General features: G+C 44.6%; 1 protein-coding gene across 1 annotated transcript in view; it reads left to right on the forward strand.

The window, feature by feature from the left end:
- The window catches only part of LOC138566482 (uncharacterized), a 38,826-nt gene that overhangs the window by 10,709 nt on the left and 12,644 nt on the right, over positions 1 to 15,473 (forward strand). Inside the window, exon 2 of the mRNA XM_069643842.1 lies at positions 12,001 to 12,252. Within this exon, the coding sequence (XP_069499943.1) occupies positions 12,095 to 12,252 (158 nt within the window). The 5' untranslated portion in view covers positions 12,001 to 12,094. The remainder of the gene's footprint in view (positions 1 to 12,000; positions 12,253 to 15,473) is intronic.

Genomic DNA, 15,473 nt, shown 5'->3' on the forward strand with positions numbered 1-15,473 from the left:
TTTGCCTCCCTCAACAAAATTAAGGAACGTCTGTGGCAGGATGTTAAAGGTGCGTACTCTGTCCTGTGTCCAAAAACCCTAAACTGACCCTTACTCAATAAAACTCAATAAAATGTGCACAAGGGAATTCCTATAAGCTATGCACTTGTAGCTTTCTTCCAAAGAAGTTCTCAGCATTCAAGTTTTAAGGTGCACAACAGAAAAATAGATAGTTCTGTTTTAGAACGCGATCCTCCCTTCCCCTATGTTTTCTCTGGTAATTTAAAGGTTAATCCAGAACCTCGCGATAAAGATCAACAGTGTTCCACAAAAAGAGGGATGGGGATTCCTTCCCTGCATTCCGGTCTTCTCACAATATTTGACTTCACAGTTTCAAAGGAGACAACTTTTCCCTTGAAGTTCTCAGTTTCTTACATAGTTTTAGGGAAAATACTTATTTTCCTTGACTTAATTTACTTTCAGCACTCAACACTTTAACATCATTCCACTTTACACCAGGGCAATGAATCTTCTCTTCCAGTTCCTTTGCTTGTTTTGCTTTATCACAATTTAATATTACTCAAGGGGTATGAGTCTTCCTTTAGTTTGTTAAATTTCTCAGACTCTGTCCTTTTTCTACCTGTGGTATACTCTCCTGCAGGGTATTTGACTTTCTCTCCGATCCTTAAAAAGGCTATGAATCTTCCCTTTAGTATTCACAACTTCAGGTTTTACTTCAGGTTTTACTTGTCTTCCCACTCCTGGTTTACTCTCCTGCCAGGTTATCACTTCACTGCTTATCTTCCTCTGGTGCACTAACCTGCCAGGGTGTTCTTTCTCCAGTCACACTTTATTTTATCCACTTGAAACTGGTTTTCCAAAATTGGATCCCTGACTTTTTCTTGACAAGGTTTGTATCTTTTTTACCTCCACTTTGCAAGTTTCTGGTCTCCGACTCTCTCTCAACACTGTCCATGTGTATGTCAGTTCCTATTGTCAAGCATTCACTCTCTGACCCTCTTTCAACAATATTTACAACAATATTTGCATTCATACTAATTCCTCTTTTCAGGCATTGGTCCTCCACCCCACTTTTAACACTGTTCGGATATGTATTATTTCCTCCTTTTGAAATGATGGGTCACTGACCTTTCTTTAACAATGTTCTCATCTGTCCTTTTTTAATGTCCTCAATTCGTCTCCCCTGCGTTATCAAGGCGATGCAGCATTTGCCTTCAAGCGCCCTGGTAGCCCATTCATTCTCACTGGACCTACCACGCGGCTTTGGCAATCCTTGGGTCTCTTCTTCTGCTTCTCTCTTGGTCTGCTGACTAGGCATGCGTCCTGTCAGTTGGTCAGCGTTCGCTTTGCCTTCCTTTGCTTCGGGCAGCTCCAGCTGCCCATGGTTAGTAAGCGGTAAGCTTCTTTCAGCACGGTCTCCCTTCACACAGTCCGTGTTAGCCTCCGCGCTGCTTCTTACTATCTGCTTTTTTCTTGAGTGCCAACTGGTGTCAAAACAAGCTTCCTACAGCCTCTGAATCTGCCACTCTCTCAGCTGCCTCTTTCTCACGGCTGCCTTTCTCTTCTCTCTCTCTCTCTCTCTCTCTCTCAGCTGCCTCTCTCGCATTCTCCGATCAGCTGTGGCAGTTTTAAACTTCCCGACATTGGTCAAAATCCTCCAAAAACTAGAACGTGGCGTTGACCTACCGCCTGCTTGTCAGCTTCATTGCTCCATCCCTCTTCCTCCTCTCAGTACTAGAAAGGGGTAGTGGAGAAAGTAAATGGGGTGACTGGTTGGGAAAATCTGGTATTTCTTCCTCTATGTTACAATAAGCCATATAGGTATGTTATAAACAAGTATGGGTGCCCTGTGGATTAATGGCTGCCAGGTTACTTTGGTCTATAGTTTTCCTACCCCTCAGGAGTATGTCTTCTCCTACGTGGTCCTCCTGCAGATAGCCACCCCCAGGGTCAGTCGGGTAGCTTCTGCCTTTCACTGGCCACGTAAGAGAAGCTTCCCTCCAGAGAATCAGTGCCAATATTGCTAGATTTGTCATAAGTAGTTGACCATTAGAAAATAGTGACAAATGGCAGAGACTCTGTCTTGTACGCAAGTGGATAGCTACAAGCTGAAGAAATAGAAGATGATGAGAGGCAACAAGTTGACAAGCAAATTCGAAGTAGGAGATCTGCTAGAAGAGATAAGTAGTATACAGGGACGTCATTTCATCAAAATGCCACGGGTAGCGGAAGTGACATCACATGCCCTTTGACCTCTGATGACATCACAGTAGGTGATGTCATTTGACCCCACCCCGAAGTGACATCATGGGAAGTGATGGAACACAATATTTCACCCCTTGATAAAAAACCTTGGAAGTGGCATCACATAACATTGTTCCTAATTACACTATGACAAATATGGTTACGATATCACTGTAATGTGATATACATTTTATACAAGAATGAATCCCCATATGTACCGTTAATATCAGTGTGTATAGGCCCATATTACCAAAGTACTGTGAATGCAAGCAGAAGTCCAAGGCCAAATGATAATGATGTGTAGTTATATAGCACTTTTGCTTAAGTGCTTTGATCAGAACAAATATACATACAATATCACCCAACCTGTGTTGGTACTCCTTTATAAACCTCGGAAGGATGAAAGGTCAAGTTGGCCTTGCCAGGATTCGAACCTGTAACCTGCAGATCTCACGTACATCGCAGCAGTGAGCCCTCAACTCACTGAGCTAACTTACTGGCTATAGTTAAATGAGCAGTTGCATGTCTGAATGTTCTCAAAGTCAGAAAGCAAATTGCACTCTGTAGTGAATACCAATAAACTGGTAACTGAGATTTAACAGCAGACCATGTCTAGTGCAAAGTCCGCCACATGTCAAGCCTGCGGAGATCTACTTTTCAGGCTTCACAGTTTGGCAAAATACAAATCATTTGGAGGGTTTATTACTGTGTATTAAAGAATTTAGGGTAGCGCAGGGAAAGCGCACTCGGGGCACATGTTACCTCATACATGCAAACAAACATCCTGAACAGCATGCCAGGGAGATAGGAAACATAGACGCATTACAACAAAGCATTAATTGTGGCACAATGAAATCAAGGGCCCCTTCATGTGCTATGGTTCAACATTTCTACACTGTACACAAGCTTTTTGTCAATTGACCAAGAACACCGAGATGAAATGTCTTGTGATGGTCGTAACAGAGACAATGGCAGAAAAAACATGCCACAACTGCAACTTGCGTAAAGCAAAACACATATAGTTTTTGTCTGCATTATAAATTTGAGGTGTTCAACTAAATCAGACTAAATCGATGACTCACCCCCTAAAGTGTGCCTAAAATAAACCTTTGATGAGTATAGCAATTATTGTATAGAATTCTAGAAAGCCTATTTGTTATTCCTATTCTTTCTTATTTAGGGTCACTGTTCAAAGTGTTACACTTGTGGAACCCCCTGTTTTTTAAAAAGATGCCTGAACAAGAAAGCCTGCCACTCCAGAAACAAAGAGGCACATGGTGCTGTCTACAGCCCAGGAGCTTCCATTTCAAAAATAAAAAAATGTGCACATTTATTTTCCTGGGGTAGCAAGGGAGACCACAGGGGTAGCAAATGAGAGCTCAGGGGTCGCAGTGTAATAGAAGGACCAATGACTGATGCTTAGGGATCTCTGACTCTGAGAGGGATCTCTGACTCTGAGGGATTAAAGGAAAGGTGCCATTATTTCAAGAAATGGAAATAAGTGGTCAGAAGGTAGTCCCTTTAAGAATTCTCCCGAGAAGCCCGGGTGAGTGATTACAAGAAGACGAGAACACTGGTAAACAGTGGTGAATTCGACAGAGGTCCAGGAATATATAGGTTGATGGACCTTGCTGTCCGCACTATGAACCCATGTGCAGTTCTCATTCTTGAAGCATTCTTTACTCCAGTAATTAAATATAAGAACAACAGATGCTGTCTCCAGAAGACATATAACTGCATTGTGCTTTGGCACTGAATCCAAAAAAGAACGGTAGTATCATATCTTGTATTGCAGGGTTTGAAATTAAGCTTCTAGGAACAGAAGCTAAATCCAGCTCCTGGGTGTTGGGCAGGAGCTACCGCTGGGGAACCAGGAGCGAGTGCACAGCCCACTGCAAATCTGACTTCCACATAGGATGCACACTTTGACTTTTTGCCCGTCATCTATTTAGTTTGGTCCTAAATGTGTCCTAATTCTTCTCTTTTATTTACATTCTCAAACACTCAAGTTAATGTCGCACCTGCATGCTTGTAAGGCTCCAATTGACCTGCAGAGCCAAAAGTAGCAACTGGTAGCTGGTTTCAAGCTAACCAGGTTATCCCATGCTAATTAAAGCAGGAGCTAAACAGCTCCCACTAATTTCGAGCCCTGTGATACAGCTTTCACCGGGGTTATAGATAACAATATGCAGGAAATTAAATCTTGATTCAAGGTGTGACGATGTCCCCTGCCTTGCTCTCGGGACCACCAAATGGGTTCCTTGGAGGACCAGTTTACTCTTGGAGCCAGTGAATGATGAGCCACTGCGCTGAACCCTCTCAGCAGGCTCTTATCTGGGCCGAATAAGTGCCCCTGGCCATTTAGAAGAAATTGAGTGCCACAAAACCCAAGAGACTCCAACCTGGCGTCGGGGCTCGGTGTCACAATCAGACCGAGCAAAGGAAACCCAGTGGCCTCGCTCATAGCACACACACCAGTCACCAGTACACCCTCACAACAAAAGTCTACAATGAGGTTATGTTAGAGATGTTGGATAAATATGCGCCCTTAAAAGACAAAAAAGTTAAAGACTTGCCCAACCGCCATAAGTGGTTTACTCCTGCACTAGCCGAACTTAAAGCTAGTAAGAGACATCACTAGGCACATACCTGGCACAAAGATAAATCCAATGAGAATCTATTAGCGTGGAAACTCATTGGAAAGCAGTATAAGGCGATGATCATAGAAACTAAGAAATCCCACTATGATGATCAAATAAACCAGGCTGGAGACAAGACAAAGGAACTCTTACGTCTCTTTAGAACTTGGGAGAAACCCATGGCCTGTAACCCTGATATCAAACCTTATACTGAAGATTGTAATCGAGTACAGAAGGCCTTCGCAGATAAACTGTTGAAAGCCCAGAAGAAAATTGAACAGGAAGCACTGATTCCACCCACATTGAAATCTCCAAAAATGACAACTCAATTAATTCCCCAGGCACTTTCAACTTTACTGAACCCAACTCAGTTGAAATCCTGGAGATATTAAAAAACATGCACCCCACTAATTTTTCCTTCCAAATATATATTGGAACACTGAGAATTATTTGCTCCGTTCCTTAGTCGGTTTGTCAGTTCATCTTTCCGTACTGGCTCCATTCCTCATCTATAAAAAACGTGGCAGCTACCCCTCTGTTAAAAAAACCTGGCCTGGACCCGCTGGATGCAGCTAATTTAAGACCAATTACAAACACTTTGTTCTTTTTTAAATTAATTGACAAAGTAGCTACCACACAGCTCCAATCCTATGTATTGAACACTGGTAAGCTACATGTGAAGCAGTCAGGCTTCAGGAGCTTCCATGGAACTGAATCCGCGCTTTTGGACTTACAAACACACATGCTTGGCAAACTAGAGCACAGCAAGTCGGGGCTGCTGATGTTATTAGATCTCTCGGCAGCCTTCGATCTGCTGGATCATAAAATCTTGCTCAAAAGGATGGCGACTGTCGGAGGTTTATCCAGCAACACCATCATTTGGCTTAAATCCTTTCTGGAGGGCCGCCAGTCTTGTGTTTACTGGGGTGATCGGGCTTCTCAGCCACAGATTATAACTTGTGGTGTCCCCCAAGGGGCTTGCCTCTCACCTCTATTGTTCAACATTTACATTCTACCATTATGTGTTGAGCTGGAAGCCCTGGGGATCTTTTTCTGCAATTATGCAGACGATTTCCAGTTGGTACTAAATATAACGGGGAACTATGAAGTAGATCAACAAACGTTGACTGCAGAATATCATGTCATTAAACAATGGATGTCAACAAATTGGCTCTCTTTAAATGCTGCTAAAACAGAGTTGATGCTTTTTGGCTCTCAACATGCTCAATCAAAACTGAACCAAAAATATAATTGTTTTTCCATCGAAGGCAATCAAATTAAGACGGTACAGAAAGTTAAGACCTTGGGCACCTATATGGAGGAAAGTCTTGATAGTGAGGCACATGTCACCACCGTCTCTACCAATACCAATTACCATTTTAAGGTACTGAGACAAGTAGCCCCGTTAATATCGGTGGAAAACTGCATAAAACTAGTAAGAGCAGTAATTCTGCCACGTGTTGACTATTGTAACACCCTACTAGGAGGAGCCAGTAAGGCAAATGTTCAGCAGTTGCAGAAAATACAAAACACAGTGGTACAAATCATCTTTCAGATGAAAAGCTCTGAACCTACCAGCACTGCCAGAAGAAAACTCCACTGGCTCCCGGTGGCTGCACGTATTCAATTCAAATTGCTTACCACATGTCATAAATGTATCTTTGGTAATGCCCCTTCATATTTGAAGGAGAGGATTAATATTTATCAACCAAATAGATGCTTAAGATCATTGGAGGGCTCTCTGTTGGTAATGCCACGTACTCAAAGAGCCCGTGGACTAGGGCGGGCCTTTCATGTTCGGGACGCCCAAGCTTGGAATATCTTGCCAACTAGGTTATGCAAGATTGAAGACCATCTTCTGTTCCGCAAACAGTTAAAGACTATTCTGTTTAATTAGAATTATCTTAGTATCTGCACCACTTCTGTCTTTCGGCACCTGGATGCCTGCGGGCTTTGGCGCCTTATAAATCTGAATAACATAACATAAAACCTTCAGAGGCGAGAGGCCTGGGCTTAAGAATGAGCTGGACCATCGTTTGCTGTAGGGAAGGTAGCTTCACAAGTGCTTACTCGGTTGATGCAGTGGTTCAACGCTCTGCTTCCGAGGTGGCACCCGTCCATGCGCAGAGATGTGCGATTCATTCCCAAGATGGCGGACAGATTTGTATAGCTGTGGTCCGTCCAGCCACAGCTCAATCCATTAACACCAACTTGCATAACAGCAGAGCCACAATGGCGTTTTAAGTCAAACCAATGGCAAATCAAAAGGAATAATGGAGCACAGCTGGAAAACCTGAGCCATAGCCCAACACTGGGGTTGGAGCAGACCACAGACATAAGGGATGACTGGGAAGGAATTGGTGTGAGCGCTTAGAGCAGGAAAGGAGCAGAGTTTGGATTGTGTTGGCGTTCTGGGCGGCAGGGGGCCAGGAGCTGCAGGAAGGGAGAGGATGGGGGAGGGAAAGGGGCGTAGTGGAGTTAGAATGGAGTAGAATGGTGGAAGGAAGAGAAGAACAATGGGAGAAGAGCAACAGGTGGTGAGCAGAGCAACCGGTGTTGGAAGGAGAAGGGCAACAGGCAGGGACAGCATAGAGCCAGCAAGAAGCAGCCGGTGCCTATGAGATGAGAGAGGGAGGGTTAGTGAGGTCAGAACAAGTCAGAGGAGGGTACAAAATAGCATACCATGACCAAGGGGTGAGGCTCCAATCTGAAGGTGTAGGCATAATGGTAGGAGGAGAAACAAGTATGTAACATGGCGGCTAGGATGGCCGGGCTCAGTGCAGGAACAGAGCAAGGATAAGTGGTGAGACACTGAAAGGCAACTCTGTGGGAACTGGCTTGCCTCATCTATGGACGCCAAGCTACTGCTACACGTCGCTGTTGAGACCCAGCAACAGCATCAAGGACTGGAGGCAGCAGCCTCCCATAAACAGACGACCAGCACAACCTTTATTTAAACCAAGTGCTCAAGAGATTGAGTGCTGTAGAGTTACCCCTTATGAACTTTGAACCTTATGAATTTATTTATTTAAAATTTTTATTTTGAATTTGTATAGCGCACAAACAGCCCGTGGGAATCGCAGCGCTGTTAGGTACATGGGACTTAGTTACAGGCATCCATAACATGTCAGATACATGTAGTATCATCTTGAAACAGGAGCTAGTGTGGAGTGCGATAATTGAACAGCCAGGTTTTGAGTGCTTTGCGGAAAGCAGGGTGGGACTGTTCAGATCCGAGTGTGAGCAGAAGGGAGTTCCATTGTCTGGCGGCAATGAATGGGAAGCTGGCGCCACCGGCTCGGGTGCTCTTGACTCTAGGGACCATGAGCTGGTGGGTGTATGGGGGTCTGGTGAGTCTGGAGGAGCCTGATCTGACAACTTTTTGGGAGAGGTAGGGTGGGGCGGTGTGCATGATGCACTTGTGTGTGATTGCGAGAGTTTTAAATAGGACACGTTCTTTAATGTAGAGCCAGTGCACTACCTTTCTTGCTGCAGCAATGTGTTCTCTTTTGGGGATGCCAAGTGCAGCTCGAAGAGCCTTATTCTGGATTGTTTGCAGTTTGAGTATGTTTTTGGTTGAGGTGCCAGCAAAGAGGACATTGCAATAGTCCAGTCTTGAGCGAATTATCGCTCTGGCTATGAAGAGCCAATTTTCGGTGGTAAGGAATGGTTTGGCTGCATTAAGCAGCTTAGTGGAGTAAGCTGCAGATGAGGCGATGGCGTCGATTTGCCTAGACATGGAGAGGGTGGCGTCAAGGTGAACGCCTAGGGTGAGACTGGCATTTGTATGTTGTCAATGGTGAATGATGAGTGTTGATCGTTGAGTTTCTTCAGTGGCTCTTGGGGTCCTTCAGGAAGGAGCTTGGTTTTGTCCCCGATAAGGCAAAGCCAGTTGAATGCCATCTAGGCATGAATGGTGGAGTAGGCTAAGGTGAGAGCCTTGTCATATGATTCATAATCCCCTGAGAGTGGGAGGAGGACTGGAGTATCGTCCGTATAGTTGGTATATGCTATGCCGATGGAGTCAAAATAAGAATGTCAAAGAGTGGTCGGGTGAAGATGTTACAGAGAGTGGGGGGCTACAGAAGCCCTGTGGGACTCCACATAGTATGGTGGCTGGATCTGTGCAGACCTGGTCTGAAAAAACTCATGGCTCCACCTTTTAGGGAGAAGGTGATCCAGGCGGTTACTTTGTGAGATAAGTGGGCAGGAGTGGAGAGGTGGTCACATAGGGTTTTATGGTCTACTAGGTTGAAAGCAGCAGATGGGTCCAAGAGGGGGACTAGAGCTGGCTTGCATGTATCTTTCTTTTCATCCAACTGGTTTTTCAGATCCAGTCTGTTTCCATGCCATGGGCTCGGCGAAAGCCAGATTGGCGTAGGCCAAGGATACTGTGTGATTCAAGGAATTGTTGGACCTGTAAGTATGCTGTTTTATCGAGGATTTATAGCAGGAAGTGGACAGTTTTTATGGGCCTGTAGTTGCTGGGGGATGTCGGGTTCAGAAAGGTTTTTTTAAGCAGTGGGCGCACTAAAGCTTGCGTGAGGCAGGAAGGGACGTGCCCCGAGACAAAATAGGCATTTATGAAGTCCGTGAGGAATGGCGTTAGGGTGGCTGCGCAGTCCTTAATGATTAGGGGCTGGGAGGAAGACATCACCTGGACAGTTGGATGTTTTGATATTTTTCATGAGTGTAAGAACTTCAGGTTCAGTGATGGCCTTAAAGGTGAATGGTGGGACGAGTTGCTTGGCTCCATGCAAAGTTGCTGTGTCTTTGGTTAGGTGTAGAGGTGTGGTGAGGAGGTGCTGGTTGGTCAATATTTTACTGTGTAGTATGTCTATTTTGTTGAACATGGCCGTTTGTATGTTAGAACATCAAGTTCCATCCTTGATGAGTGCCTGCCGGGGTGGAGCTGGTGCTTCAAGTTCCCTGAAAATGGTAAAGATGTCTTTGGGCCCTGAGCTGTCGTTGGCAATCCTTTCATTGAAGTATGTAGCTTTAGCTAGGATAAATGACTTTTTGTATTGCTTGGATATCCTGCTGAATTCTAGCTTTGACTACTCTTGAGAGAGTGTTTGCCATGTGGTCAGGGCGGCTCGCTTCTTGTTGCGGAGTGCTAGTAGCTCTGGGGTGAACTAGATATTGACATGTCTTGTGGGTTTGGCCTTCCGGGCGGGGCTATGGCATCGACAGCCTGTTTTACGGTGTAGTTGTAGATGTCAGCCAGTGCAATAGTATCGTTGGAGAAGGGGGGTTTTAGCGCTGGGGTTTCAAGGTAGGGGACTAGGTTTTCTTCCGTTAGCTTCCTAGAACTCCTGGCTAGAGTTCGCAGTAGAGATATTGTTGTGGGTTTCGTCTTAATCTGTGGGGGGATGGAGAAGACAATGAGATGGTGGTCTGTCCATTGACATGGGATATTGGAGCCAATTGAGGGTTGGCAGTTATGGTCCGCTATCCAGTCCAGGATGCGGCCTTTGATGTGTGTAGGGTTTGTGATAGATTGTCTAAAGCCTATAGTATCTAATGCTTTGGCGAGGCCTTTGGCTTGTAGGTCATTAGGATCGTTGAGCCCTAAGTTTAAGTCTCCTAGTAGGATGGCCTTAGACACGATTTTTAGATTGTAGGATAGGATGTGGAGGAGGTTATGGTGGAAATCCCCCATGGGGCCTGGAGACCAATAGACAATATGTAGAGTCATGGTGCAGTTGTGGGAGGTAGAGAGTTTGAGGGCTAGGTAATCGCTGTTGCCTTCGAAGGAGGTGTTGATCTGTCTAGCTACTCCGCCTCCTTTAGACTGTGGGCGGTCTTGTCAATAAATGGTGTATCCTGGGGGGAGAGCTAGGGAAATGGCTGGGCAGAGGCTTTGTGAAGCCAAGTTTCTGAGATTGCGAGGAGGTCAAGATTGTGGACAGTGAGCAGGTCGTGTATGTCTAGTGCGTGTGGTGGGAGGGATCATGCATTGATCAGAGTGCATTTTAATGGGGCCTCACAGTGTTGGGTTTGTGAGGTAATTTGGGCGAGGGACACTTGTCGTTGGTTTGAGGTGTTGAGGGGGTCGTAGAGACAAAGGGCCTCATTACACAGATGGCGGTAAGGATTTACTGGTACCGGTAAAATACTGGTACCGGTAAATCCTTACCGCCTTACTACGAGGTCCCTTTGCGGTTTGGGGGATTTAACACCTGCTTTTTGCAAGCGTTAAACACCAACCCGCAAAGAGACCCAGGTAGCTAATTACGGTACCGCAATTTGCGGTACCGTAATTAGCGCCTTCCCCATTCCCATTGAGCCCTATGGGCCAAAAATGGGAATGGGGAAGGGCAATGGTGGAAGGGGGAATTACCGCCCGCCAACCTTGGAATGGGGCGGTAATTCCCCTTTCCGCCAAGGCGGTGCCGGTATTTTTACCGGCATGAACCATGGCGCTAATAGCGCCATGGTTCTCCGCCATCCTTGTAATGAGGCCCAAAGTATTTTTTTTGTTCTAGGTGACAACCTGGAAGGGAATGCCTTTTGAACTTTGAATAACTGAACATTGTTTATATCAATTTGTCATGTTTGTATTCTTTGTGGATCTCCCAAAACCATATGACAGAGGGGAGATATGATAAGTCCCAAAGAAAATAACATTTTGTGATTATTACGTAGACTACCATTACATTGGACATAATAGCAGTTGTGTAAAGTGCTATGGAACAACACAAACTATGATGGCAATTGCCATGCAAAGCAAATTATTAGTTTAATTAATCTAGTTTCATTAGAGCAGGATCACTAAACAGATGATTGCAATATTTTCCAAATCCTTGCCTAGTTTCTTTTCTTGTGCTCACTTCGGTGCCTGCTCTTGATATGATATATGTTATTTATAACACTTCTAAGTGCGCACCCGGGGATCGAACATGTGGTTCTCTGCATCGTCTTGCTTCCAAGGCGAGCACGTTGCCCCTGAGCTATCCTCCCGAGACCTCTTAATTTGTGTGATTGTGCAATGATAGTTCTGAGTTTGGGGTGGCAAGGGGCTGTCTATCACCAGGAAACATGTATTTTTTGTGTGAGAGTTGGCAGTGCCACATCTGAGTCTCGGCTATTTAAAAGATTGTTTCTCTTTCCGTAGCTACAGCTCAAGAGTTGACTTCTGGGATTGGACTGTGCCCGACTTGCTCTCCCACCACTAAAGGGCGACCACTGGCACTTTACTCCCACACAGCATGGATAACTACGCGGGCATCTGGAACCCTACTTCCCCCAGCTCCGGGTCCAACTCCCCGCCTGTCGACTCTGCTACAGTAGGAGCCTCTCTGAGCCCTTCGTCTCAAAGGTGCTCGCCGTCCCCCCTGCCGGAGTCGCCCTCACCCTATCAAATCGGGTAAATATTTCTGACCCTCTCCTTTCGCTCTTTCGGCGAGTGGGACTTTGTCGGGTGTGTCTCTGTTGGCGTGAGCTCAGCTGTTTTGATGGTGGGTGCTGTTTTGGTAATGGTTAAAGGTAGGTTGAGAGGCGTTCAACGAGGGGACGACGGGCCTGCTATGTGGATACCCATGTTGTCATTGCATGTGTCCTGCAGGAATGTCACCATTACACTAAGGGGTCATTGGGAGACGGCTAGACTGTGTGGGCGGTGGTAGGATTCTGACAGATCTTGTAACGGTTAAAGAAATTGGGATGCAGGGCCTACAACTGCATTGTTTTAAAAAAGTATCAGTGTTTCTGCATAGTGTAAAATGTATGGGTCAGCAGTACTTAAACACTGCATATGTACTCACATAAAAAAAAACATTTGTTTTAATTTGATCGTGACCCTTTCCATGAAGGAAAGGCATTTTGAAAGACAAAATGGTGTGTTTTCTTGGCAAACTAAGCAATTAAAAAAGGAATTGATCTAACTGTAGTAACATTATAAAGTAGCTCTTTCTCAACCTTTGCAGTGTTCATCACTAATAGTCATTACCAATACATATATTGCAGTCATAATTAGAACATTGGCGTGCCTTACTGTGCAAAGCACATTATCAAAGTCAAGACTAACCATTAACATTATTTTCTGATGCAAAGGTTTCATTCTAAGATGGACAGTCTGTTACATTGTAATACTCCTCTTTTGAAATACCACTATAATAAAGGGGAAGGGACAAATGGCATTGGTGAGAGTTCCTGGATGCTTTGCATGAAATCAAAGATCATTTTGAGAACATAAGAATGACCACATTGTATCTGACAATCAATCACAAAGTACATAATGAACCCTGGGATTGATGTTCGTTTTGTTTGTTTCAACTCATGTCTCAACGTTCAAGTCTTATAACCATGAGCCATATATACTCATTCGACAGCCGCAGGATTTATATGCGAGGTAAAATTAAAATGGGGGTGTCTCTTCTTGTTTGAAGCTGGCAGCCTCGATAGAATTTTAGAAAGGGGTCTGGAGAGGGGGAAAACTGGTCCATAAGAACTCTTAGATTTTTATATATATATATATATATATATATATATATATATAAATATATATATATATATATATATATATATATATATATATTTCATGTTACAAGCATCTAGCTGGCCAGAAATATTCACTTGCCACCTCAATTCTACACATACGCACAGCACATCATCTCTTACTCAAGTCAGTTATCATTAGCCAAAGGGATAGTTTGAATCTAATCGCATCTGTTAAGTGCATCACTATACAGGATGTGGGTCAGCCAGCTTAGCCACTTTGGAAACTGAGGTTTGGGTGGTGTTAGAGACTTGTTGCAATAACCTCTCTTTAAGACTGAGGTACTTAGTCTTGCATGCAGAATGCAGAACAGGGATTGCTGTTCAAGCAACATGCAGTAATAACAACCCCCGTCTTAGCGCATGCCCCAAGTGCTCAATGCATGGCGGTCTCATTCATAGCACCACGCACGGGTCCTTTTTCTAGCCTTCTTTGATCCCTCTGGCCAGCAGCCTTGGAGGTTTAAGCTCCTGTCCAAGCTACCATCCATTCCATGTAATGTATTTGGGAACGTAGTAACCGTTCCCTGCATAATCCGAACTAGCAACAATGTTGCCAACTGACTCATCTTGACTAATTTTAGACTAACCAGAGCGGGTAGTTCCAGATTCCCAGCCATCGCTGCAAAACTACGGAATGATCGACCCTAAACCCGCCACCTTGAGAGCAGAACAATCATACTGGACCTTCTGTAAATTGCTGAATGAGAGCATCTGCCCTTACCTGCTACATACGTCTATCTGCCATGTATCTCTCTTTGTGTAACAGCGACGGGATGCCTTCGGGTTTAGTGTGCAACATATAAATGTAAAAATAAATAATGTCCAAAAGTGATCCAACCTGCCCCATGTATACTTTGGGGACCATTCCTGGACAACTTTGTTCTTGACCCTTAGCCCAGAGCCTTGCAACCTTACTGGCCATGAGTCTCAGTTCCTGAGAGATCCGCACAGACCACAGACCACGTACCCCAACTGCCCAAGCTGCACCCCTAGTTGCTAGACCACAAGCCATGAAACTGTACGTTACCTTATTGGTATTCAAGTGTTTGCCAGCCCATTAATTATGGCAACACCAGTTACCATTTACTCGCACCCTTTCTCCTCCCCACCTAAAATCATAGAGCAAGCCTTAGGAAAGGAAGCAGCATAAAATGCACTTCTTCAATGCACCTTATCCCCCGATGTGGGAGAAGCCCCACTCTTCTTTACACCAGTCTCCAGTGAAAAAGGAGAACAGATAACTGCACCTTGCGATGCTGCGCACCTTCACTCCACCACAGTTTCCATCTTCATAACTGAATAACCCAAAGATCAGCATTCCTTCCACTCTGCCTACTACGCTGTGGCCAAGAGCCAACAAAAGGCATTGGGTAGTCGCCCAACAGCGGCCTGCCATTCCGACTGCCACTTCCTGTATTCACAAGGCATAAATTAGTTTTTAAAAATTGATTTGCAGAGTTTGCTAATTAACATTTTTTTGATTAGCAAATAGATCCATTTGATTATCAATTTTGTACTAATATTGTTAATGTCACCAGAAGTTCTTTATACCCAAGACATGAAATGAGCAACAATAGAGCAGTTTATATAAGACATTAGTTAGAGGAGTCAGACCTTGCAATTTCAGCTAGACTTGCAGGTCGGGTAACTTAGTTTCCCTGTTCAACCGAAGAGAAATGCACTTGATTTGTGTACAATGGTACATGTCACTATAAACCCGCTTTGTTTGGCACACTGCTGCCACCCAGAGGCCAGCCATGCACAGTGAAACTTTTGTAGGACATATATTGCAAACAACGTAAATGTTACATAAACGTTTCAAACATCTCTTTCAAATGCTACTCGCCCTTCATAAAATGTACTCGACTATGTGAGTGGGCGAAAAGACTTTGCGAGCCACAGCTGAGTGTCTGTAAAATGTTAACGGTTACCTGCATTAATGGACACAAATACAAAGATATGATAAAAAGGCTCTGAAAACAGTTTGGCCAGCTGTCTCCTGCAGGTGGTAATATAAAATACGATCATAAAGCAAAGCGAGCTCTGAGGGCTGACTACAGTGTTTGGCATTGCAATAGATCCCTAGAT

This window comes from Ambystoma mexicanum, chromosome 1p (assembly GCF_040938575.1).
Source record: "Ambystoma mexicanum isolate Mex_15411 chromosome 1p, UKY_AmexF1_1, whole genome shotgun sequence".
NCBI classification, from domain to species: domain Eukaryota; kingdom Metazoa; phylum Chordata; class Amphibia; order Caudata; family Ambystomatidae; genus Ambystoma; species Ambystoma mexicanum.